Here is a 25,823-nt window from a genome sequence, read left to right as displayed (position 1 = left end):
TATCCTTATTTCAATTGAATAGGTGTTACCATCAATTGAATACTTTGAAAGAAATAGATAACAGGTTTTTGTGTCTCAATCTTAAGTTGACTAGTTGGTATTGAGTATTCGAGTGGCGAAATGCTCAATAGACTTATTGGAAATTCTTGTTCAAATATTTCTTATGGTGCTTATTTGTCTAGTTGAATGATAGTTGTTCCATATTTGACTAGTGTCATTACATTCAAGTATATTTTTGGTCTCGATTGAATACATTTGAATTGACAAAGAATGGCTTTTTGTATTTCATGAAGTAATCAACTGAGAGATTTGTCCATTCAAGTGGACTTAAGTTCAATCAAACTCGAGCAGACCTTCATTCCCATATTAGGCTAATTCACTCAAATACTTCTTTTTATCAATTGAGTGGCGGCAAGTTGAAATTGAATTTTATAGCCGTTAACTAACCGTTACTCAAAGATGACAGTTTCGACCGTTTGATCTTTATTTGTTTATTTTAAGTGGTTTGATTACGTTCTCATATAATAGAATGATAAATATGCTTATATATATTGTGCAAAAATATTTTTTATCTTCAACATATACTTAAATGTGTATCTAATGTGAGTGTTAAGTAGTCAATATCAAGTGCTATTAAGTGTCCAGATTATCAATGCTCAAATTCAAAGACTCACAGTCATCTATGAAAGGCCATGAGCTACACAAGTTCGAGCTACTATTGTCCTAGCTACATAAAATAATGTTGAACTAAATTGAGCTATGGTCTAGCAAAGCTCAATTTATTTTCAAGCCAAATGTTGCTTGAGTGTTTTGTTTTGACGATCACATGTTTACTTCTCCTTAATCAAGGTCTGGTTGAGCCTTATATCTACCTTATTCAAACTAGCAAAGATCAAGAAGAGTGGAGTGCTTAAATTTCTATCCCTTTCACTCATTCTTGTATTAACCCTCGTGAGCTTTGATTCTTATTCCTTGAGCGAATTCCTTATTGTGAACTTCCTTTGTATTTTTTCTTCCAACAAGTAATTGTAAAGGTTTTACCTTAGCTCTTAAAAGACATGTATTGTTGTTGTTTTGTCCTTAAAAGCAAATGTTATTACTTAACGTGTTAAAAACATAAGTTTCAGTTGAGTTTTGAAAAATTGATGTTATTAATTAGCTTATTAAAAGTGGAAGTTATCGTTGCACTTGTAAAAGTGGAGATTTCATCTGTTCCTATAAAAATTGGGATTTTTACTTAACCTGTGAAAAATGAAATTTTCAGTAAAATTTGTAAAAACTATGTATGAGAGTAGTTTATCCCTTAAAAGCTAATTTCTTAACGAATGTTTTAAATCTCTAGTTATGAGATAAAGTAGTGGACTAAACTGGTTGGTCGAACCACAAAAATTGTTGCGTCCTGTGAATTGCTTCATGTGTTTTGATGATGATATTTTTCACCTACTATACAATGTTTATATATTTGAATTCAGCTTATTCGGTTCAAGCATGACAATTTAATTTTTCATTGCAAGTATAAAAGTTCGTTTTCAACATCACAATTTTCATATTTACTTTTTGAATGCATACATTTTTTGTGAGATTTGAAGATTAAAATTTAAAAAAAAAACTTAATTTTCTTGCTACCAGCAAACAGTTTCTTTTATTCATCTTTTCAAATGCAGTCACATTTTTATATATTTTGTAATTTAAAATTGTCAAAATTAATTTTTATAAAAAAATATTAATGCATATGAATTTATATTGAACTACTGCATTTTGTTTTATGTTATGAAATATATATTTTCAAATCAAACCCTTTCATAAAATATTCATAAGTTTATTTTTTACCTTTCAATTTCCATTACAATTGCTTATGCAATGGAATAAGCCCAAAATTCCCATTCAACCCTCCCATTGCTTAAAATATTAAAAATTGTTCTTACAATCGGGTCGGGTATCGATTCGGCAACCCTTTCCCGGCCCCACAGTAGAGCCCACAGGCCCATTTACAGGTCCGGCCCACACGAGGCGTTGATCCCGTTCATCTCTATAGACCGTAGAGACTCCTTACGCACCGACCTTGATCATCTCCATTTCTCTAAAAGCTTCTCTCATCTCTCACCTGCGTTGGTGGTAGTGGAAGAGGCGGAGAAAGACGCGCAGCAACGGCCGAACCCTTTTCCGGTGGAAGGACAGATCGAGAGGAACGCGGTATCGAATCTGTTTGTCTCTCCCAGCCAGCCAGTTGCCGTCAAAATTGGTAACCCTAACCCTAATCTCCAGTTCTCTTCCGTTTCTTGATTTTCTCATTCATGTCGCTCTATCCATCTCTCTCGTTTTCTGCAGATTTATTTACATCCAGTTGGTTTGGAAACCCTAGCCCATTCTTTCTTCGCGCTGTTACTGTGTAGGTTCTGTAAATTGCTCTTGGGATACCTAAGGTTTACCCTCCCATAGTTTTGAAGACCTCAACGGAATCTTGCCGAAGGACCCTGTGCTCATTCTGGTAGGTGATAATTTATGGAACAAACTGTTAAAGAGTTAAAGAAGGAATCGTTTCTTTTTTCACCTTGATTTCCTTGGATGTCTTTTAATTTGATTTTCCTATTCAAGAATCTTATATATAGATATGTACGGCATCATTTATTATTTATTTTGGATTTTCTACTTGTTTGTTGTTCTAATGTCTATTCGATTTCAGACCGAGAGCCTGTTTCCCGTAGAGAACTTGCAGGGAACAATGTTTGGGTCAACTAACCGTAAGTTTTTCCCATTCTCTCTCTCTCCCGCACACGCACGCACAGCGCGCGGATGAATTACTTTTTATTTTTTATTTATCTAGTTATTTATCAAAGATTTGTGTTTTTTTTTTTCCAATTACTATCAGCATGTTGTATGGATATCCTACTTTCACTTATTCATTACTATTCTCTTTGGTTTAGACGCTTTTGGTTTTTCTTGGTTATGAGGAGAGGTTTGTTCATGCAAATGATGCTCAAAGGCTGCACTCACTTATACTTGAGTAGGTGCTCAGTGTGCTGGTGTCACATTGATACTTGATTCAACCCATTGAACTATAGGACGCTTATTTCTAACTATAAGCTTGTTCATTGGGATTTCAGTCGAGTTTGGTAGATTTTCAAGCATCAAAATGCTCAATTAGTTTTCCTTGGGAGGGGGAAGGTTGAGGAGTACCTCAATTCCCAGTATCTAAGTGGTGTTGGAATGACTTACATTCACTTATGTTTTACTAGATCTTCTATTACAAATAAATAATGAAGTTAAAAATAAACTGGCAGTGAATGCCCATGCATATTGATGTTTATCCATGTATTGTCCATTCCATGGCTTTTTCTCTACTGTCTCTTTATTTCCTTAAACATATAGGAAGGTTTACCAATAGATAATTGCTTCCTCTTATTTGTTTTTTCTTTGTACTAATATATCTGGTCCACTTAACAGCTTTTGGGCAATCATCTAACAGCCCATTTGGGTCTCAACCAGTTTTTGGGCAAGCTAATAATGCAAGCAACAACCCTTTTGCTCCCAAACCCTTTGGTGCTACAACACCTTTTGGTTCACAGACAGGAGGTTCCATTTTTGGTGGCACTTCAACTGGTGTATTTGGTGCAGCCCAATCTTCTTCACCTTTGACCTCCACACCAACTTTTGGCACTTCATCATCTCCTGCTTTTGGAAGTACTACACCTGGGTTCGGAGCTTCATCAACTCCTGCTTTTGGTAGTTCCTCATCATCATTTGGCGGTAAGTACATTATAAGAATGTTAGCAATTCTTGTAATCTACAAGTTGATTAGTTACCCCATGCCCCTTGTCAGTTTACTTAATTTAATGTATGATTAATCAGTATTTGCAATGTTTGGTCTATATTTGCTTTTGAAATATGTCAACAATGTAATCTTTCTGCAATATACCAGTTATAACTCCTAACAGAAATAATAACACTTCGTCAACAAAGTATATGCTAGGTTTGGTCCATATCTTCCTGCCTAATATCTTTTGGCAATGAAATGCCAGTTATAACTACTACAACAACAATAACAACACAATATCAACAATCATGAGCCTAAAACCCACTATCTGAAATCAGCTGCTTGAATTGTAGCTTTTCACTAATCTCTATTCATGGCCATATCTTCTATAAAACCATGCCTAAGGTTAAGGGTTTTTCTGCAAGTTATTTTTTTCCTTTTTTTATTTTTATTTTCATCTACCTTTTTGCTACGAACTTCTTCCATCAAGACATCCTTTAGTCTTTTGCTCATACATCCAACTATTTTAATTGTATCTCACACTTTTTGTCTTGAACAGATAACTTTAACCGTTAGATAAATTTTCCTTTCTGGTCTGAAGGGATTTTACGATCACATAAAAAAATTAGATGCATCTTCACTTTAATCATCCTGCTTCTATACTATGAGTAACATTCTTAATAATCTCTCTTGTTTTGAGCAATTGATCCTAGACATGTAAACTGACCTTTCTAACTAGAAATTCAGATTATAACTGTGTATGCTAAATCACAGATGTTTCTTTGTTCTTTTGGACATTAAGTTCTATAGCTCCTTCGATACTAGAGCATGATAACCATTTTTTTGAATCTAGGATTACAATCAATGTTCTCTAGGATTCCAAACTTAAGCTGGCATGGAGAAATAAAAGTAGTCATTTTGCACAACATTCTTTTAGTATGATTACTTGGGCCATTGATCTGGAAGCTTGATTTAAAATATGCTGCTAGGACCTATTGCCACATTAATTTATTTCTACTTCAAATTGCCAATTTTTTGGAGAGATGTTAATCATGTGAGACTAACTAAGAAGCTTAGTGTTGCTACAACACAAAAACAAATAACAAATAACCAAGCATTATTATCAGTAGGTGGGTTTGACTACATGGATTCTAGCTTGCCATTCATTTACATCCATATCCATGACAATAGCTGTGAATACAGTACTAGACAAGCTACTGGATTTGTCATTGTACAGTACGACACTAGACAATATTGGGTACAATTTTGGATATGTTGCTATATATAAATTAATACGTATGAAAATAATAATTTTTTTAATAAAAATTGATATTCTAGAAACATAAGATTATTAAATTTTATGAGATATTTTGTTTTACCTCTTAAACTATTAGAGTCTCATCTTTCAAAAAAATTCCATAATACATTAGAATTCACAGAAATTATTTGTAAGATTAATTTTTACCATTAGTGGTAGAATCAAGAATCAAATCTAAAGGGAACAATTAAAAACTTTTTCCTATAAAAAATAAAATAAGTAGTGGGATGGTACCAGCTGGTATGCCAATATGGGAGGATACTGGCTGTTGCCTCTAATATCATCTAGTAAGTTAACCAGAGCAGTATTTGGGTGTTGAAGTACCGAAATTTGGCCGATTCCAGCCACCATGGAATGGTATTCATAACTATGTCTATGACCGTAACAAGTAGCATAGTGTCACTAAGTTCCAAGAAGAGGGCAAAAAACTTGATAAAAAATATATTTCTTTTGACTTCTCACCTTATTTTTATTTTATTTGGAGATAGTGTGAAAATTTGTTTGCATGGTTTATGGCATCCTTTTTGTTTCTTAATGAACTCATTGTACTCCTTGTGATTTTGGAGGTAAAAGCAGCTGGTTTTACTCGTACATAAGTTATTTAATCATAATGTCAATTGAATACCTTGAGCTTCTTAAAAAGTTATTTAGGAACCTTTCCATTTTGTAGAACCTCTTGTGCCTCAAGGCTTGCCTTTTGAACTGGAAGATTGATTTCACTGCTTTCGTGAGAGTTTTGTTGTTAAGTAGTCTCACAACTGTTTGATCTAGACAAGTGGGATCCAGGACTTAGGAAATGCACAGATTTAACTAGTTCTCCGTCTAAGTGTTCCTTTCTTGTCTTTTCTGACCTATGTATAGCACCTTCTTTCAGAGGATATAATGTGGGGCAAACAGTTTATTTCTCCCAGAGTCAAGGAACCTATGTATTGACATTCTCCATACTAACCTGCATTCTGCAATTCCCTGTGGGTCTTGTGCTATGGCTCATAGAGCTGCTCCTGACCTAGGTTTTGGCAGCGGAGTTACCCAATGCTTGGGGATTCCAGACTGCAGAAGAGTAGTAGCTCAGGGAGTGGGATGCTCAATCAGAGATGTTGAGTTCAAGTTGCGAGTGACTTGATTGTTGGCTGGTGGCATCCATGTCGTTGGCAGCAGGAGTCTTCTTTGGGGTCCATGTCTGACCTGAATCTTCAGTGGGAGTTGCAAGGGGCCATCCTGACCCTTCTTGAGGCTGAGGTGTGGCAGCCACTAAGAGGTCCAAAATTGCAGGAAGTCATGGAGTGTATTAAGAAGTAATGATGTATGTAAGATAATTCAAAATCATGCCCAGTAAGTACCTTTTCTTTCAAGACCTGTTCAAAGCCCTATTGCATTTACCTTTATTGGATGATAAACCTACAAAGACAACCTTTTGTTTGTGTCCTTGTGAACCATGGTAATAATAGAAATAAGAACTGGTATTGTACAAATAGCTTTCATTGTTGAAGCTATTTAAAACAAACATGAACTTTTTTCTCAATCTTTTTCTCAAGTGTGTGCATGTGTATAAGTACATGAATTCTCAATAATGGGTGTGGTCTGAATCATGAAGATTGTGCATCCAGTAATGTTGTATTGAACATGGTGCAGCTTGAGTTGTTAGTTTTGGCACCACATGGTTCAAATTGCTTCAAGTATAGTTGGGATACAAATGGTAGTGTAATGAATAATTGTGGATGAGTGTTTGAATATAAATTTGGTAGGCAAGGCCGCAAGGGGAATGAGATTGAGTTGATACATGCCACTTCTAATATAGGTAAATAGATTAATTCTGACTGGTTGGTTTTTAATTTAAATTTTAATTCCAATAGTTATATTTAGTGATGTTAGCATGCCCCTTTTTCACCATATTAGTCCATGACATTTATTTTAGATTGATTACATGTTTTTTGCTATGATAATATAGGTTCTTCTCTCTTTGGGCAAAAGTCTGTTTTTGGCGGTTTTGGGTCTAATGCCACCCCCACCCAAACAAGTCCATTTGGAAGCACATTCCAGCAATCACAGCCAGCATTTGGGAGCAGTCTGTTTGGTTCTTCCTCACCTTTTGGTGCATCAAGCCAACCAACATTTGGTGCTTCTAGCACCCCAGCTTTTGGTGCTGCAAGCACTCCAGCTTTTGGTTCAACAACAACGCCAACATTTGGTAGCACGGGCTCTGCATTTGGTGTCTCAAGTGCCCCTTTATTTGGATCTGGGGGTTCATTTGGGGCTTCAAGCACTCCAGCATTTGGTGCACCAAGCACCCCTGCCTTTGGTGCATCAAGCACCCCTGCCTTCGGTGCTTCAAGTACTCCTGCCTTTGGTGCTTCTAGTACTCCTGCCTTAGGTGCTTCTAGTGCTCCATCCTTTAGTTTTGGTTCCAGTCCTGCATTTGGACAATCTACTTCAGCATTTGGAAGCAGCCCATTTGGTGCCGCTTCATCCCCCTTTGGAGCACAGAGTTCTCCATTTGGTGAGTTATTTCTTGTTGCACTTTATGGACTTTTGAAAGAGCTTGACATGTTAGAATAAAGGGTACTTCTGTAGAAATCACTGACTTTTAAATTATGATCTTGTGTTGAAACATTTTTTCATCATGAATTCCATGCAGGAGCCCAGACTCCAACTCCAACATTTGGTAGCTCTGGTTTTGGGCAATCTGCTTTTGGGGGTCAACGGGGGGGAAGTAGGGTGGCTGCTTATACACCAACGGCCGAAGTTGATAGTGGCAGTGGTACACAGCCTGCTGGAAAGCTGGAGTCTATATCAGCCATGCCAGTATACAAAGATAAAAGCCACGAAGAACTGAGATGGGAAGACTACCAGTTGGGTGATAAAGGTATTATCTCCCTTCCTCTTCTTTCCTGAGTTTTTTAGAAGAAAAACTTGTGTTTGTTAAAACCCAAACTTTCCTTATGCCTGTTGTTTCTGCAGTTGTGTGATTGATTATATGTAATTTAATTTCAGGTGGACCAGCTCCTGCTGGTCAGGTTGCTAGTGCAATTGGATTTGGTGCTTCTAGTACACCGTCAAATCCATTTGCTTCATCATCGGCATTTGGCCAGTCATCAGCCAACCTATTTTCATCCTCAACATCTTCCAACCCATTTGCCCCCAAAACTCCAACTTTTGGCAACACGGCCTTTGGACCTTCGTCCACTCCTGCCTTCGCGTCTTCACCTTTTGGTACTTCATCTACATCCAACCCTTTTGGGTCAACTTCATCTGCAACAACTTCTATATTTGGTGCATCAACCCCTGGTTTTGGAGCCAATACCTCGCCTTCACTTTTTGGTTCATCAAGCTCATCTGCTTTTGGGTCTTCAACATCAGTTTTTGGTTCTACTTCAGCTCCAGGAACAGCTCCAGCATTTGGTTCTGGCTTAAGTTTTGCTAACACTCAATCGTCTCCACTGTTCCAGTCAACTACACCTTCACTTGGACAGACAAGTTCAGTTTTTGGACAGACTGGATCCACTTTTGGACAGAGTGCCCCAGGTTTTGGTCAATCAAGCTTATTTAGTACACCGACTACTGGGTTTGGGGGCAACTTGTTCTCAAGCACACCATCACTGCTATCTACAAGCAATCCTATGGGATTTGGTCAAACAACTGTAAGTAACACTTTTTATTCTCTTAGTTTGTGAAAGCATCCTGATTGAGTTTGAGATCTGGGCCTGCTGAGTTGTGAAATATTGATTGGATGCTACATCATTTGCTCTTACTGATTCTTGCCATGTTCCTCTGAATTCTTACTAAGAAAAAATAAACATTGATGGAGCATGTAACAAATCTCATTGCCAAGTCAGTTGAAACTCATTTGCTAGGTGAACAATAAAGCCAGTTGAATTACTTACAAAATTCTCTATGAACATCAATTGTACAGATGAAGGCTACAGAAGGTAGAAAACTAAGCCTAGAATGTTTTCAAGACTGAAAAACCTCTGGTTATTCCTTAAAAAAGTACACCCATCTAGTTTTGGAACAACCATAAACAAAAAGGGCAGTGTATCAATTATGGATAAGTGAAGAAGTCACACCAATTTTGTCAGAGCCTGTGCCCTCATTGAGCTACTTTTGAATATAGTTTTCAATCATCCTTTCCCTTGATACATTGGAATCTTCCACGGGGATGTTGTGTTTGGATTTGAAAAGTTGTGTCTTTCTTCTTGGGGAGATTTTATATCTTCAAGTGATTAGATCTTAACTGCAGTATCTATTACATGTTTCAGGAAAAAACTATAATGCTTTGCTTGTGCATGTGCTAGTAAATGTTCACATCCTTGATGCTTGTGTTTTAAAAATTTCTTAAACATCAAAACTAGAAGGAAAATTTTATAGTACAAGTATAAGACTGGTTTTGTTGTATGACAAAAAATGCTGGGTAGAAAAAACACCAAGATATGCAAAATATGAGTAACCAAGATGAGGATGCTAAGCTGGATGTGTGGTTATACAAGAAAAGATAAATTTACAAATGAGATTATTTGTTTTAAGGCTGGGGTGACTCCTGTTGAAGATAAGATGCATGAGATGGTGTTAAGATGGTTTGGTCATTTGAAAACAAGACTAATACTCATAGAGGCTCTTGTGAGGAGAGTACATGAAATGGAACAAATATTTAGCAAAAGAGGTGGAAGAAGACCAATAAAAACTTGGTGGTGACACTTAGGTTTGATATTAAGTATATGGGTCTTATAGAAGATCAGCCCGTAATATAAAAATTAATGGAAAGTTATAGTTCATCTAGCTGACTCCACATGGTGGGATAAAGGGTTGGCATGTTGTTGCTGTTGTCATGGTCCATTGTGTAACCTATGTTCAATGAAAATGGTTAAAATGTCCTTGGGAATGAAATTTCTAACACTAGCTTGAACTTTTAGGATGTGGACATTTCATTCTCATTTCTGTTAAGAATTTTATTTCCTCGTGTGCTAATCTTTATGATTTCTATAAAGTTTGCAGTTGTTAGTTCACTATAATTTCTTTTTCTTTTCCAGCCATCACTTTCCACACCTTTTCAGTCTGCTCAACCTGCTCAGACAACAGGTTCTTTTGGGTTTGGCAGCTTTGGCCAGGCACAAGCTGGTCCGTGGTGTATTTGGTCTTTTACTTCCATTTTGCAAATCATGACATTTTTCACAGCTGACCTTTTCTGATCTTCCTCCTTTGGACTTTAATCTAGCTGGCGCAAGTGGTTTTGGAGGCACACCAGGCATCTTTGGTCAGGCTGCATTTGGACAATCGTAAGTTCCATTCCTTTCCTGCATGCGCATAAGCTCATTTGGGAGACACAGGAAACCTTGTTTATTTCATGCATTATGCAAATAAGATTGTTATGTGCATTAGGCATGCAGTGTGTGAGTGGGCAACATTACCCGTTATTTTTGTCATTAACTTTTTAGTCTGGCCTTGTCTTGGTGCTTATGTGACCACCTCGAAAATATCTGCTTAATTTGTCTGTCAGTCTATTCTGAGCCCCCTTTGCCCTTGTAATTAAATTGGCTTCTGATACTTGTAACAGGCCTGCTACTCAGAGCTCTATGGTTGCGCAGCCACTACCTGTAACAAATCCTTTTGGAACTCTACCCACAATGCCTCAGATGTCAATTGGTCGTCTGGGAACTGCACCTTCTGTACAATATGGAATTTCTAGCATGCCTGTAAGCATGATATGTGCTGTCTAGTGAAAAAAAATGAAACTACAGCAGCAAATAGGAATCAGTTGTTTGATTTTGTATAATATTTTTAGTCATACTAACAATTTTATTAACTAATGCTATTATAAGATTCTTTTCTATAGAACAAGAATACTAGATCTATAAAGAAAGGATAGTGGATATAACATGTGATTTATCATTTGCATGTCATGTTGTTGTTTCTTAATCAGGTTGTGGACAAGCCTGCTCCTGTAAGAATATCATCTTTGTTGACTTCTCGACATCTTTCTCAAAGAAGGATTAGGTTGCCTGCAAGGAAATATCATCCCAAAAATGATGGTCCAAAGGTGTTGATTAATTCTCATGATGAAGCTTAGTATCTGAATTCTCACTTGGATATTTTATGTTGATTTCTCTGTTGGTTCTTTGTTGGATATTGACTTCTTGTCTAGGTCTATATTTCCTATTCCTCCTTCCCCAAATCAAAATAAAAATAAAAAATCAACTCTACAAATCTCAAAGTAGAAGCTTGTTCCCACAATTCATTGCTTAATTTTGATGTGCAGGTGGCTTTTTTTACGGATGATGAAGAGACACCCAGCACGCCTAAGGCAGATGCTCTTTTCATTCCCAGGGAGAACCCCCGAGCTCTTGTTATTCGCCCCTTAGAACAATGGCCTCCAAGAACAAGTGCCGATAAATTACTTCATTTGAAGGAGACATCTGCCCCAACATATGAAAATGGTAATATGTTATATTTACAGTTGGCATGCTTGAATGCTCTATGAGTAGGTATTAGTGGAATGAAAAATGAACAGAGTTTGGATTAGGGTGGGTGGTTAGTAATTCAGCTTTGTTAGTTATTATCTTGTAGTTGGTATCTGTATTGGCTTGATATTTGTTTTGACTATCTTGTTACTTGATTGAGTTACTAGGTGGATTTGAATTAGCAGTGTGGTTGGCTTTTGGATTTTTTATTTTTTTAACTTAAGAGTGTCACTTTGTCCATTCCATATTTTCCTAGGTCCTGGAGCCAATCTTAAAGAAATAGGTGGTTGGTATCTGAGTTTGCATTTATATTTTTCAAAAGATCAATAATTGATTTATCTAAACTTTGTCTTTTATGGCTTTGCCCAGCCTCACCAAAAACAAACAAAATGCTCATTACACTCCTCTTACAGGAATAGAAGAGTACCAATTTCATTTCACATTGAAAGTCATCTGTTTCCCTGTCCAATTTAGCCATAAAATATTTATGCACTGCTCTCATTCAGGTAAATTTCATGAAGCTGGTTCTCCCTCCTTTAATGGCTCCAATACAGCGGATAAAGATAGTAAGTTATCCATTGTTCATAATCTAAAGTAATATATTAATTTTCTAGTCATAGCTGACTTTCTTTTTCTTTTTTTCTTTGCTCTTCCTTTCTGGAAATGGTTTGAGTCTTATCCTTATGGGCCTAATGGGTCATTTTCTAAGTAGCACAGAGGCTTCTATGAACATGGTCTATCTTGTCAGACACTGGCACTGTTGGGCACTTATAAATGTGTGTTCTATGCCCATCAAAAAGTGTCCTGCTCATTTCTGGGCTTTTCTAGAACACACCTTTCTGTCACAGGATCATGTAGCCATCACTTAAATAAATTAAACCACACAATGGGGTAAAAAATAAATAAAGTGAATATCAATTATGAATTAAAAAAACAATTTGAATAATTGCATAGCAGTCCTTTCTCCTTTAGGGTTAACAGAGACCAGCATGCACGTGTAGATTATCTGGATACCAAATTGATTGGCTTTTTGTGAATTGGAATGAGTTAAACTGCAGGAAACTTGGTTTGGTCAAATCACTTGAGGACTTGTGCTGTCATTTAAATGCAAAATGTAGAAAACCAAGAAGCACTGGTGGGACATAAGGCATGGGTACTGGCGTGTTATCTATTCTACTATAAGAAATATATATGAAAAAAAGAAATATATATTTTTTTGCATGGATGGAAAACAATAGCTATTTCTTAATGAAAAATTTCAAAAAGAATTATTTGTTTTTCTTGTCATATCAAACTAGTAACAAATTGTTTTACATTCTATATAATAAATGAAAGAGATGTGAATAAAGAATCAGCAAGATCTATTTTTAGAACCTTTATCTAGGAATTGCTTGGAAGTGTGTGGGCTTAACAAATCTAAATTAGGGATGGTCCATTGGCATAATCTGTTTTGTTATTATATTTTTGCACTTTTCAAATATGCAACATGGTTCTTGTTTATTGAATTTTTGGACCTAGGAATACCCTAGGTGTCTAGACCATATCTGAGTATCTAAAAGAAAGGGCAGACAGAATTCATTATTGAAAGCATGGTGGATGCATGTCGATAACATACGTTGGTATAATGCTTAGATTCACCATTATTTTAGAAACATTCTTACATCTTCAATGAGGCTAAGCAGTCTAAGGCCTGTTAATGGGTTTGATCCATCTCTTGCACCTATTGGAGTGATAGGAGCTATTCACTTGCATGTAGTAGGGTCAGAAGCATAGTTACTTGGTCTGTGGAACATGGTATGAAGATATCATACACTATTTTGGCCAGAGCATAGTACAGGGGGAGTGGGCTTCTTTGGTTTGCCACTTCAGGTTCTACTATGTTTAGTACACATGAAACAAGACTAGTGAGATTCATAAACATATGTTCTCATAGTTTAAATCCATAATTCATACTCTTAGTTTATACAAAAGTAATATATGTTCACATCTAAAAGTTATCAAATTTTAATGACTGTTCACTTTGTATTTGAAATTTAAATTGTATTGAATTTACATTTTTTTAGAATTAAAAAGTTTTATATATTCTCATTTGAATCATAGAAAGAAAAACATACTAGCCGGTTTTGAAATCTAATTGAAAGTTCACTCTTTCAGTTAAAAAGATTTCCAACCCATTTACCAAAATAGAAAGCCAACCCACTTAGTGTAAAAGAAAGCCCACTCTCTCTTCTTTACATGTAGTGACGTTAAATATTTAGGGTTTTGAGAGAATAAGAGTCTTGAGATGTTCATGAAGTCGATATGTATCCAATGTAAGGGTAGTCATTGGTTTGAAGAGTTATAGAGACAACCAAAGAATAGGACGATTGAGATAGCATAGCATTTTTCTCATGTGTTCTTGTGGTGCTAAAGTTTGTGATTTGGTTGTTGCTAGAGGGATGATGGAGTAGGTCATTTTAAATGATACAATAACTAATGTTACCCCCTGAAACACATTCCCACCTTTACAAAATTTAGTGGCTTAAAAAGAGAAAGATACTAGTGACAACTCAATGCCCAGTCAAATTTATCGTGGGTGGTAGCTTAATTATAAAGCTTTTGCAATTACATGATTCTGGATATTGGACGATCCTCTTTGGCAAACATTGGATATATTGACATCGTATGCATCATGACATCAAACCCAATACTTATTTTGTTTATAAAGGCAATGGTTATTTGCCCCCCTACTTGTGGTTAGACTCGAGAGGGGGGGGGGGGGGGGGGGGGTTGTGAGTCGAGTCTATTTAATTTTAATGGAGTTTTTCCTGCCAATAATTTTCTTCAACTTATTTGCAATTTGGATGCTACTATGAAGTTTTCAAGATCATTAGATATTTGAGAACCAAAAATAACAAAAATAAGCACAAAAAATTTATAGTGGTCCAGCAACCTATGTTGTTAACCCATGGCCCTTTTCCAAGATGTTATTTATTGCCTAATTTCTGGTTTTATGAATATTTGAAATTTAATACATTATTCTTTTTTTCTTACCTCCTTGATAGCTGACTTTTAAGTACCTAATGTCTTGGCAATGAATTTCCTTCTCACTACCCTAGAGATTCCCTACATTCTTGTTTTTCGGTTAGCCTATTCCTCCCAATTCTTGTGGGCGAAATTCAATCCATTCTTGCCAAGCATTGGATCGAACCTTGAATATTTGCTCAAGGGTAAGAGTTCCACTCAATGTTATTAAAGGCCCAAGGCGCACTAAGGTACAAAGAGTGTTGGAGCTTGAGGTGCAAGGCGTAAGGTGAGGTGCATGCCTGGTGAATACTAGGCGCATGTTGACTAAAAAAAAGAAAAAGAAAATATGTCCTAGTTGAAGAATAAGGTATAAAATAGGTCCTAACTGCTAATAACATATTCACAAGCATGTTATTAGGAAAATTAAAAAATTCAACATATACTAACTAAAAAAAATATTAAAACAAGTTAAATACCTATAAATTTTACCAAAGCATATCCCATCATATTTGAGTAACCTGCATGTAAGCATAAAAACAATTAAAAACTTTGTAAGAAATTTTAAATTCTATTGATGGCATATATAATGAAAAGAAAAGAACAATAAAAAATGCCAAGAGATGCAATTTATATGTCTTTAAGTCAACTTAAATTAAATCTTAAATAATTTATAGATCTTAAATCCTAATTAAGATTAACTAATTATGCATTTTAAATAATCTAAAAATCATCCTTATCATAAAGATCAAACATTTCCATATTTTCATCATTAGAAGCATTATCTCCAATATCCTCTTCTTCCACATCATCTCCCTCCCCATTTTCATCAAGTTCAGTTTTCCTTTTTTTTTTTTTTTAATGGCTGTCGGCTCTTATGTTGTTTTCTTTTCTTTTGATTTATTGTTTGTTTAGTATTTAGTAATAATTGGAAAAGTTTCCTTTTTCCATTAGGATTCTATTATACATAGTTAATTTTCAAAAAATTTACAACAATAAATATAAATCCTAAATAGTAAAAAAAGAAATAAAGTAATAAATGGTAAATATAAACCCGAAAAATAGTTTTTTAAAAAAAAGCTAGGCGTGCCTAAGCCCAATTCTACTCTTGAGGGCCAGGTGGGCTTAGGCGCTCGTGGCTGGTTTGTGCTCGCTTGGGAGCATTTCAAGTGCTAAAGGTGCGCCTTTAATAACTCTAGTCCCACTTACTCGCAACCCAAGCTCCTTCAATATTGGGGGTGAAGCTTTCCATCTTCCTTCGAAGGTCACTGGGGTTGGAGTCTCAAGGTCACTTTGAACCTTCCTTTCAGCCTTGAAAGTTCTATTAGAAATGTTGTAGAGCCCCAACTTTATAGTGAATATTGGCTCTTACTTTTAAAATCTTTGTGGCATGGGACCTCGCTCTTCGGTTAAACTTGAACTTTGGTTCCTACTAAGTTTAGACTATAGTTTCTTGCTAAGCTCGATCCTCAACCTTTTGTTGAACTTGGATTTTGGCCTAGTGTTGAGCTCGATCTTTGGCTCTTTGTTGAGCTTTCGGTTCTTTGTTGAGCTCAAACTTTGATCTTTTGTCGAGTTTGATCTTCAACTCTTTGTTGAGCTTAGGCTTCAACCTTTCCTCGAGCTTGATCTTTGGCTCTTTGCTAAGTGCGTACCTATGTTTTCCTCCCTTAAACTTTCTTGACCTAGGCCCGGTTCGATGCACTTCAAATGTTAGCCAAACTATTTAACTATCTCGCTTCGAGTGCCATTCACAATTATGCTACTATACAATATATTAGTAACCTTTAATACAAATTTCAACAAGGAACTTAAAAACAAATTTAATAGTATTGTTTCCATTAAAGCACAAAAGTTTTGTATCATCCCTGATGGGTTTAGTTCTTTATTTACAAGGTCTCGGGGGTTTATGTTGAACACTTGAATAGAGTTTGAGCACACAAAAATAATTATAAACACTAAATCATTATACTCCAAAGTTTCACTCAGAGAGCTTTTCCTTGCTCTTGGACAACCCAACTTCACCTGAGTACGTTTGAATGTGCGAGGATTAGGAAACATTTTTCGTGCATGATTTATGCGATGACATAACATGAATGACAACACTTTGACACTCCTAATGATTAGAGATTGGTAACGAAGTTTTAAACTTTCACTATGTTTCTCACTTGCAAGACGAGTCTGGATGTATTTGGTGTTATCCCATGAAAAAAGGTGTACTTGACCCTTGTGTCCAAATCTTTGGCCATTAGTTTCATGAAAATGTAAATAAACTATCTTTGTTTGATGCAACGACAAATAAACAAATTTCATGCTTAGCAGAATAGCACAGTATAGCAATATTCGTATGTTATGCATCTTAGAACATAACAATGATCCCTTACCTCAAGCTTGAGCTCTTTCTCTAGTCTTTCCCTCTTCTTCCTTTCTCCTCTGCATTGGTTCTCTTTCATTACTCCTTTCCTTGAGAGTGCCAAAGAATGAGTGAAAAGAAAAGGCCATCTCTTCTTTTATACTAATTTTTTCCTTTGCTATCTGCTCACCGTCCTTACCTCTTCCGTTACCTAGCCCCCTACCTTCCTTGTCATTCCCTAATTTCTCGTTGTCTGAAATTTAGGATTTTAGTTAGGATTCCTTACATTCATTTAATGCATTACCCTTACATTAAATGCACCCTCTATCTTTCTTTCATGAAAAAGGGATATGTGGCACTCCCATTTCCACACACATGTATCTGTGTATACACATTTCCATTTTCAAGAGAAGAATTGTCATTTTTTAGAATTTTGGGTAAATATCTTCTTTAAATGAATTCCTTCTGGAATTCTAGAAAAATTTGGGGTGTCACATTGTCACGATCTGCTAGTTAATTAGGGGCAGTTGTAGTATTTTTATTCAGTTGCAATATTTTTACAGTTATGTTTTTGGAGTAATTGGATATTATTTACAATATGGAAAGTGAGGAGGTAGTGGAGTGATTTATGAGCAGTTATTGGTAGTGGAGGATATTGTAATTGCCACAAATAATTGTTAGTTAGCTTTCTATATAAACCTGTAACCCCATAGTGCAGATCATGTTATGAGTTACCAAGAATTTATTGAAGTCTCTCTGTTCTCCCTCAATTATGTCTATTTTTCCCCTATTATTCTCTCTAATTTTCCCCTCATTTTTGTTAGTTCTCCCTAATTTCGGCCTGTTCTCCCTAATACTCTATCTGTTTCCCTCTCAATTCTTACTATTTCTCCCTCAATTTCCAGTTCTATCTTCTAAGGAAGCATCATTTAGGACTAGGGTCCTGACCTTTGGTATTAGAGCAATGGTTTCTCAGCTGTGATTAAAGGTTCCTATCAGTTGAATTTCGATCAGAACAAGGTAGTTATTGCAGCAGTGATACACAGTAGATTTTGAAGAATTTGGACTGTACAGATGGCTGAAGAAATTCTTGAGAGAATTCGATCGCTGGAGAAAGTATTCAAGGAAGAGTTAAATAAAAAGTTGGACAACTTAATGATTATGATTTCAAAGAGGTTTTAGGTCAGTCTACCAATAGAATTTCTTTCAAGTTCTACTGTAGAATCGATTCAAGCAGGCGCTGGGGTCCTTCCTCGGATTTCTAACTTACAAGAAGTTGAGGAACATCCTGAATTGGATGCCAAGAAAGGAATGGCAGTTGAGGGAAAAATCATTGCAACACCATTGGAAGAGATATCGGTTGAAGATGGACCCTTGGGGTACGCCAGCAAGCAGACAACAAAAGATGTTGTGCTACTGGAGAAGGTTACGATTACATCAACTTTGAATCTTGAAGATTTCAAGCCTGCTATTCTTGACAGAATGGGTACCCCTCTATTACACGAGGTCAATGCAAAGATAGTGTTACGACCTTGTGGATAAACTTGTAATTACTTACCTTTTATAGACTGTTGGGGAGGTTAGGAGGTTTGAAGGTGGGAAGGAAAGTTGTAACAGCTAAATCAGACTGTTAAGCGGTTAGAGGAAATCGTTGTATGGCTAGAGGTCCTCTTAATAATAGACCTACGACACTTAGGAGGATTTTATTGATTGATTGAATAAATAAACTTCCTCCCTCTTTATCTCTTTGATTTTCTCTCTCATTCTACAATCAGAATTATCGAATTGCCAGCCCTAATTCAAGAGCTTGGCAGATAGTAATGGAGGATTTACTAGATAGAGTTAGCAAGGTGGAGGAAAAAGAAGTTAACATTCGTCCTCGATTGGTATCAGATTTGGCCGATTGTTTAGGCACCATTAAGGATCCTGCACCTTGCAGTCTAAGAAGGATGAATTAGATAGTAAAAGTAGGGATTGGGTGAAGTAGTGAGGCCAGAAGCTAAGATTTCTTGGGGACAATAAATCTTTTAAGGGGGGAGGGAATGTCATGACCCGCTAGTTAATTAGGGGTAGTTGTAGTATTTTTATTCAGTTGTAGTATTTTTATAGTTATGTTCTAGGAGTAATGGGGTATTATTTATAATTAATTTATAGTTATGGAAAGTGAGGAGGTAGTGGAGTGATTTATGAGCAGTTATTGGTAGTGGAGGGTATTGTAACTGCCACAAATAATTGTTAGTTAGCTTTCTATATAAACATGTAGCCCCACAGTGCATATCATGTTATGAGTTATGAAGAATTTATTGAAGTTTCTCTGTCCTCCCTCAATTCTGTTTATTTTTCCCCTATTATTCTCTTTAACCTCTCATTTCTGTCAGTTCTCTTTAATTTCAGTCTATTCTCGCTAATACTCTGTCTGTTTCCCCCTTAATTCTTGTTATTTCTCCCTCAATTTCCAGTTTTATCTTCTAAGGAAGCATCAGTTAGGACTAGGGTCCTGACACACATATGTCCATTCTACAAGGCAAACCTGCATTATGTTCCAGTATGACTAATCCATTGAATTTTCTAATAAATTCATCTTAGAAACTTGCTTACAATCTCCTAGATTTGTTCAAGCCTTAGAAAGCTAATAACACAAATGATGGTTTATATAAGGATATACAGCTACTTGGACCAAATATGAAAACTAAAGCACAATAAATCTCAAAGACCAAATTTGAAAACTAAAGCACCATAAATCGCGAAGCAACAACTCAAATGGAATATATACTTACAATTGCAAATCACTTAAGGTTTTAGTTGGTGAATCTTGAAGAGCTTTCAAGGCTTTGATCAATGTTATTAAGGCCCAAGGCACAATATGATGCAAAGGGTGTTGGAGCCCGAGGCATAAGGTGAGCTGCGCGCTTGGTGGATGCTAGGCGCATGATGACTAAAACAAAAAAAAGAAAAGAAAAATATGTACTAGTTAAAGAATATGGTATAAAGTAAATCCCAACTCTTAATAACATATTCATAAGCATGTTATCAAGAAAATTAAAAAATTTAACATATACTAACTAAAAAAATATTAAAACAAGTTACATATTTGTAAATTTTAGCAAAGCACATCCCATCATATTTTAACAACCTCCATATAAACATCACAAAAGTTAAAAGCTTTGTATGAAAAAATACTAAAAGATGCAATTTAAAAGTCTTTAAATCAATTTAAATTAAATTTTAAATAATTTATAGGTTTTAAATCCTAATTAAGATTAACTAATTCTGCGTTTTAAATAATCTCAAAATCGTCCTTGTCATGTACTAACGAAGTAGGGGGAAGATACTGTAATTAGAGTGTAATAGAGGGGGAAAGTAGTATATGAGCAAAGTATGCTATATGGGGTTGTACTAAGTTTGTTGTTGTACCTGGTAGCTTGTACACTCCCAGCACATGTAAGCGGTTACCCGCACATGGGGGAGGTTAGGATCAACTATAAATACAGCTGATCCCTTCCTACGGAGGATATATGAAAATATACAGAAATTCTGAATTCTCTCTCTCTTCTCTCTTCCTCCTTCGTTTCTATCTTCTTCTCTCCCTAAATTCTATCTCGTTTCTCCCTTTCTCTCTCTCGTTCCTTCTATTGATTAAGAATTACTAGTCAGATCCTTAGGGAGCTCAAAATCCTCATCGTCAAGATCAAATATTTTCATATTTTCATTATTAGAAACATCATATCGAATATTCTCTTCTTGCACATCATCTGCCTCCCCATCTTCATGAAGTTCAATTGGAGCATTTGAAATAATAGCCTTTTTGCTCATTATCAAATTTGGAGTTGAAGCAATTGTTGTTTTTGATCTAGTTATATGGTAAGGTTCTTCAACGCTAGAAGCTCTAGAAACATTTGCCCATGTCAAATCACTACCCTCGTGCAAGTTCATCATTTGAGTCACCAAGCTTGTCAATTGCCCCAATCAACCACTTGTTACTTTCATCAATTTCATCTAAGGAAATGGGATCAAGTAACTTAGGTAAATTGAAGCAATGTCTCAAAGCTCTATTATACTTTAACAAATACTAATTCATTGAGACGACGATGCTCCAATCGGTTTCTCTTTTTGTTATGAAGCTGTTATAATAATTAAATTAGAATTAGTAAGTTAAAAGATATAAAAAATCATGTAGTGAATATTAAGAATAAGATTACAATGCTTACATGCTCAAAGATACTCCAGTCTCTTCCACGGCTTGAAGAGTTACAAGTGAGGCTACAAATTTTCATGGCAAACTTGCAAATTAGGGGTTCGAGTACCAAATTGAGACCACCATTCACAGCCTTGGTTTGAAAGTCTCTTCAGTTTTCTTTCTTTTTCTCTTTTTTTTTTTACAGCTGTCGGCTCTTTTGTTGTTTTTTTTATGATTTATTGTTTATTTAATATTTAGTAATAATTGGAATTGGAATCTCAAAAGTTTCCTTTTTCCCATTAGGATTCTATTAGCTATAGTTAATTTTTAAAAAAGTTATAGCAATAAATATAAATCCTAAACAGTTAAAAAATTAAATAAAGTAATAAACAGTTAAAAAAGGCCAGACGTGCCTAAGCCCAAGGCTGCACCTGAGGTCCTGGTGGGCCTAGGGGTGCCTGGCTAGTCTGCGCCCACCCGGGAGCATTTCAGGCACTATAGGTATTCCTTGCGCCTAGGCGTACCTTTAATAACACTGGCCTTGATTGCTTTGTATTACAATGAGAGTTGAACTTGAGAACTTTAGAGTATGGAGCTTTTAATGAGTAGCCAATACAGCAAGGTAGTCAGGGGTGAAAGGTGCCCTTAATGATCCATGAACATTGTATTGCTTGAGGCACTAGGCGCTAGAAAAGCGCTCGCATGACCGAAGCAAGGCAATAAATTTAAAAAAATTAATAAAAAATATATTTAATATAAAAAGATAATCAGATAATATAATATATAACATTAACACACAACATATAAGTTATATTACAAATGTTCAATAGTTATATAATAAATAAACAATGCCAAATTCTTATAGGAAAGCAATCAAACATAAATATAATATAAATATTCACTCAAAAAATACAAGTTTCATAATTTTTATGAAGTTATGTAATATATAACATGAACATACAAACAATATTATATAGGAAGTTATAAGTTAAACTGTTACAGGCTTTCAGTTGCAGCAAACCTGTACAACTCTTTTGTTGCAAATATTAATTGAGTATTGACTAAAAAGTCTTGAACAAAATATATATATATATATATACATCATAGAACAAAACTGTGATTATCGAGCAACAATTAGCAGGCTCTGAAAAGTTAAAACACCAAGAAACAGTGCAACAGTGACTGAATAGCAACATCAACAGCATACAAATACAAGGATGAGCCAGGTGTATCTGCTCTTCTTTGTTTTTTCATTTTTCCTCTTCCTATTACACTGTGAGACCTTTTCACATTCCTTCTGCAGATGACTCCTCACTTTCCTTCAATTTTCCTTTTCCTTTTGCTTTTGATTCATTAATTAAAGCCTAGGCGAGCACTTGATGCCTCAGCAGAGGTGCTCTCCTAGGCGGTGCCTGAGGGAAGGAGCCTCGCCTAGTAGTAGGCGAGGCACTGCCCCGCCTTGCATTGCTGGAGGCCTAGGCAAGCCAGGTGCTCGCTTTTGACTACACTGATAGAGGCTCCTTGATGTTTTTGATGCTGTATTTTATACTCTGAGTCTTCATTTAAACCCATCCAACAGCTAAGATTGCATTAAATGCTTTAAGGCTACCTGCACAAAATCTGATGTTGCTGAAAACATAGCCATTACGGCATGAAAGTTGACTTCCAATCAACTTTGAATTGCGTGCCAAATAATACAATGGACCTTGAATTGTCTCTGTATCACAATTTGAAATTGGTGAAAAAATAGTGCTCTCAGTCTCGTCATGCAACAGTGACTTTCACATCCTGTTTCTGTGTATTTTGGCTTTTTTTGGCTGCCTCTAGTTTTTTTTTTTTGGTGGGCTTTTCGTGTTTGCAAGAAGCTATATATATATGATTTTATAAGTGATAGAAACATAGTAGAACTTATCTCAAGTGTTGTTAATCTTCAAAATATTAATTGAGCGGACTTTAATCAACAAATTTAGGCAAGTTGGCTCAACAATAACAAGTATACATTGCATCCTTTGTATGTAGTAGTTAAGGGATAGCCTACTTCATCTTCTAAGGGCAGTAAAATCAACGTTTTTTTGTTCAAAAGTTTGAAGTTGAGAGTAGAGAAGTTGGACCTATTTATGCTTTGGTTGGCAAGATGACCATGTTGAATATTCACCTCAATATTCTTATGACATTTAGCATATGGAGTTCGCAGGATGTTAATGATGATATATCATGAGGTTTGCCTACTATGGGGAGCATCAAACAATGCCATTGTCTCAAGAACACCATTACCAAATTGACGAGCTTGTAGAATGAATTTTAGAATATTTTTTAATCTTTGCAATTCACTCACCAAGCTTCCAAGTTTGTTACGATCATGGAAACGTCATTAGTAATTGACAGGCTTTAGTGTTAAATGATGACTTGGTAGATGAGCTGGACAGAGAAAATGTGATGCGAATTGCATTGTGGCTTTTAATTGCCACATCATTTCTGCAATATAATTTTAATTTTTGAGGGGAAAAAAGAAGAGCTAAAGAAATAACAAATAAAATTAAAGAAAGTATAACTTGATGTTGTGACCCTAGGGATAAATCAGTAAATTGGGTGTAATGCATAAACTAACTGTGACTGTTAGTTACAGCTATACATGATTGTACCCTTTCAGTTATGCTTCACAACTGAAAGGAAGAGCCTATAAAAGGCTATCATGTAAGAGGATGGGAATTATGTTGTGATAATACAGAAATTCTTTCCCTCTAAAATCTCCCTTTCCCTTTCTTTTCTCCTTTTCAATTTCTCCCTCCCTCTCTCTTGGATTGGAGGCTTAACACTCAATTGTGTTGAGGAGAAAGAAAGTGAGGGAATGCTAACGTTTGCAATAAATTGGGAAAATGGTTGATTTGAATAACCAACAATTGTTGCCTACTCTGATCCAAAGTTGTGGATCTTCTGCCCAATGCCTTTCAACCTCTTCAAGAGCCCATTTTCCAAAGCCTTTTCAACTTCTGAACACACAGACAAACACTCCCCCCCCCCCCCCCCCCCCCCCCCCCCCCCGTGGCGGCCGCCCAAAAAAAAAAAAAATCCTTATTATATATATTATACATATATGTGTATGGACATGAAAACATTATTTTCTCCAAAAATCACCATAGTCAAGCAAAAGATATAATTAGCACCAAGAACTGTGCATCTAGATTGGGGCAACTTACTACCAAAATCACCTTTTGATGATATCAATTTTGCTGCACTCATCATGTTCACAGTTGCTCTGTGCTTCCAGTCAAATTGGAACAGGAAGCTTTTAGGAAAGAAGCAAAACAAGGTATTTGGGCTTAGACATCACTTAGTAGCCACCTCTGATCCACAATCCACTTTTTCCCGCTTTGTTGCAAACCCTAGCTTAACCTTGCTCTCTCTCCGCCCCCGACAAAATTGAGTTATACTTTCTTAATTTTGTGTATTTTTTTCTTGTTTTCCATAAATTAGAATTATGATTCAGAAATGATTTGGCAGTTAAAAAGCCAAATCGCTTTTCACATCATGTTTCTCCATCAAATTCATTTGCCATGTAATCATTAGGTTACTTTTGGTTCACGGGAATGCAGAGGGAATGGGAATGGAATGATTACTCCGTCCATTGTCATGTTTGGTATGGTCAACAGTGGAATGACCATTCCATTATATTGCCATGTTTGGTATGCAAGAAATTTGGCATGAAAAAAGTAACTCTATAATGAAAATGCCTTAGTAAAGAACAAAAAAATCTTTTTTTTTTTCAATTTTTTTTAATAAAATATTCATTTTTATTTTCCTATCAATTTTTTTTTAATTTTTTTTATTCTTATCCAATTTCTAGAACTTAATTTTAACATATAAATTTATAATAAATTCTAGTTAAGCTATTGGGCTAAAAAATACATATGATTAATTAAATTATATTTGTTAATTGGACGTTGGAGGTGATGGACGACAGTGGTGGATGGTGGCGGTGGTGGGGTCGATGGATGGTGGCAGTGGTGATGGATGATGCTAGTGGTGGACACTGGTGGTTTTGTTAAGGGTATGTTGTAATTTTCCATGGAGTTTGTGAGGGAATGGGGGATTCCGTTCCAACTTAGCAACCAAATGTATTTTTGCCCGGTTCTTATTTTCATTCCCATTTCATTAGCCCCCATTCCATCCAACAAAAGTTGACCTTAACGGTAAAGGATAATGGTTCGTGTTGGTGCTCTATGATTGTAACAAAATTACAAGTTCAGTGAGTGAGTTTCAAGAATGAGAAGTTCGTTCTAAAAGTGTTACCTATAAGTTTAGAATTTTTTTTTTTTTGGTTTTGGTTTTTTTCTTTGGTGTAGTTTATCCTTGGTGGGCCTTTTGGGTTGTCTAATACACTGAGCTCATTCACGCAGGTTATGAATGAAGTACTAAAAATTTTATGAAATCATTTGTTTCACTTTATGTAGCAGAACCCACCAAGTAGAGTTAAGGCTGCTTCTTGTTATTTTTATTGTTGTTTTTTGATCTATAGTCAATGCTACGAAGTAAAATTAAGGCTTGTGAGCATTTAAATTATTTGTTTCAAGTTTTGGTGGCACTCTGCAAGGAGTATCTCTATGTTAACTTGAATATGTACCTTTCGTTGACCTGAAGTGTTTCTTTGCCTTATTGTTTCTGCTGATGGATTAAAACCAGATCTGGACAAGCCTAAAGGGTATGTGCCATTAAAGACTGTCCAACACCTCAATCCATGATAGAGGTGCAGAGTTTTATTGGGCTAG

At 35.8% G+C, this 25,823-nt stretch overlaps 1 protein-coding gene across 3 annotated transcripts in view; it reads left to right on the top strand.

Annotated features, from left to right (window-relative positions):
- The first annotated feature begins 2,048 nt into the window (after positions 1-2,048).
- LOC127813677 (nuclear pore complex protein NUP98A) overlaps positions 2,049-25,823 on the top strand; it is a 36,708-nt gene continuing 12,933 nt past the window's right edge. The window contains exons 1-13 of one of the 3 annotated variants that reach the window (XM_052354778.1): positions 2,049-2,242; positions 2,394-2,488; positions 2,684-2,741; positions 3,445-3,747; positions 7,021-7,569; positions 7,708-7,935; positions 8,064-8,710; positions 10,097-10,184; positions 10,282-10,342; positions 10,621-10,759; positions 10,987-11,103; positions 11,323-11,500; positions 12,031-12,090. In XM_052354778.1, coding sequence (XP_052210738.1) covers positions 2,723-2,741; positions 3,445-3,747; positions 7,021-7,569; positions 7,708-7,935; positions 8,064-8,710; positions 10,097-10,184; positions 10,282-10,342; positions 10,621-10,759; positions 10,987-11,103; positions 11,323-11,500; positions 12,031-12,090 — 2,389 coding nt within the window. In that variant the 5' untranslated portion in view covers positions 2,049-2,242; positions 2,394-2,488; positions 2,684-2,722. Of the gene's footprint in view, positions 2,243-2,328; positions 2,489-2,683; positions 2,742-3,444; positions 3,748-7,020; positions 7,570-7,707; positions 7,936-8,063; positions 8,711-10,096; positions 10,185-10,281; positions 10,343-10,620; positions 10,760-10,986; positions 11,104-11,322; positions 11,501-12,030; positions 12,091-25,823 lie in introns of all 3 variants that reach the window. The other 2 variants (XM_052354777.1, XM_052354780.1) reach the window with 2 other exon arrangements.

The sequence above is a fragment of the Diospyros lotus genome, chromosome 11 (genome assembly GCF_014633365.1).
Source record: "Diospyros lotus cultivar Yz01 chromosome 11, ASM1463336v1, whole genome shotgun sequence".
In the NCBI taxonomy this organism is placed as follows: Eukaryota; Viridiplantae; Streptophyta; class Magnoliopsida; order Ericales; family Ebenaceae; genus Diospyros; species Diospyros lotus.
This window is presented reverse-complemented; position numbering and strand designations above follow the sequence as displayed.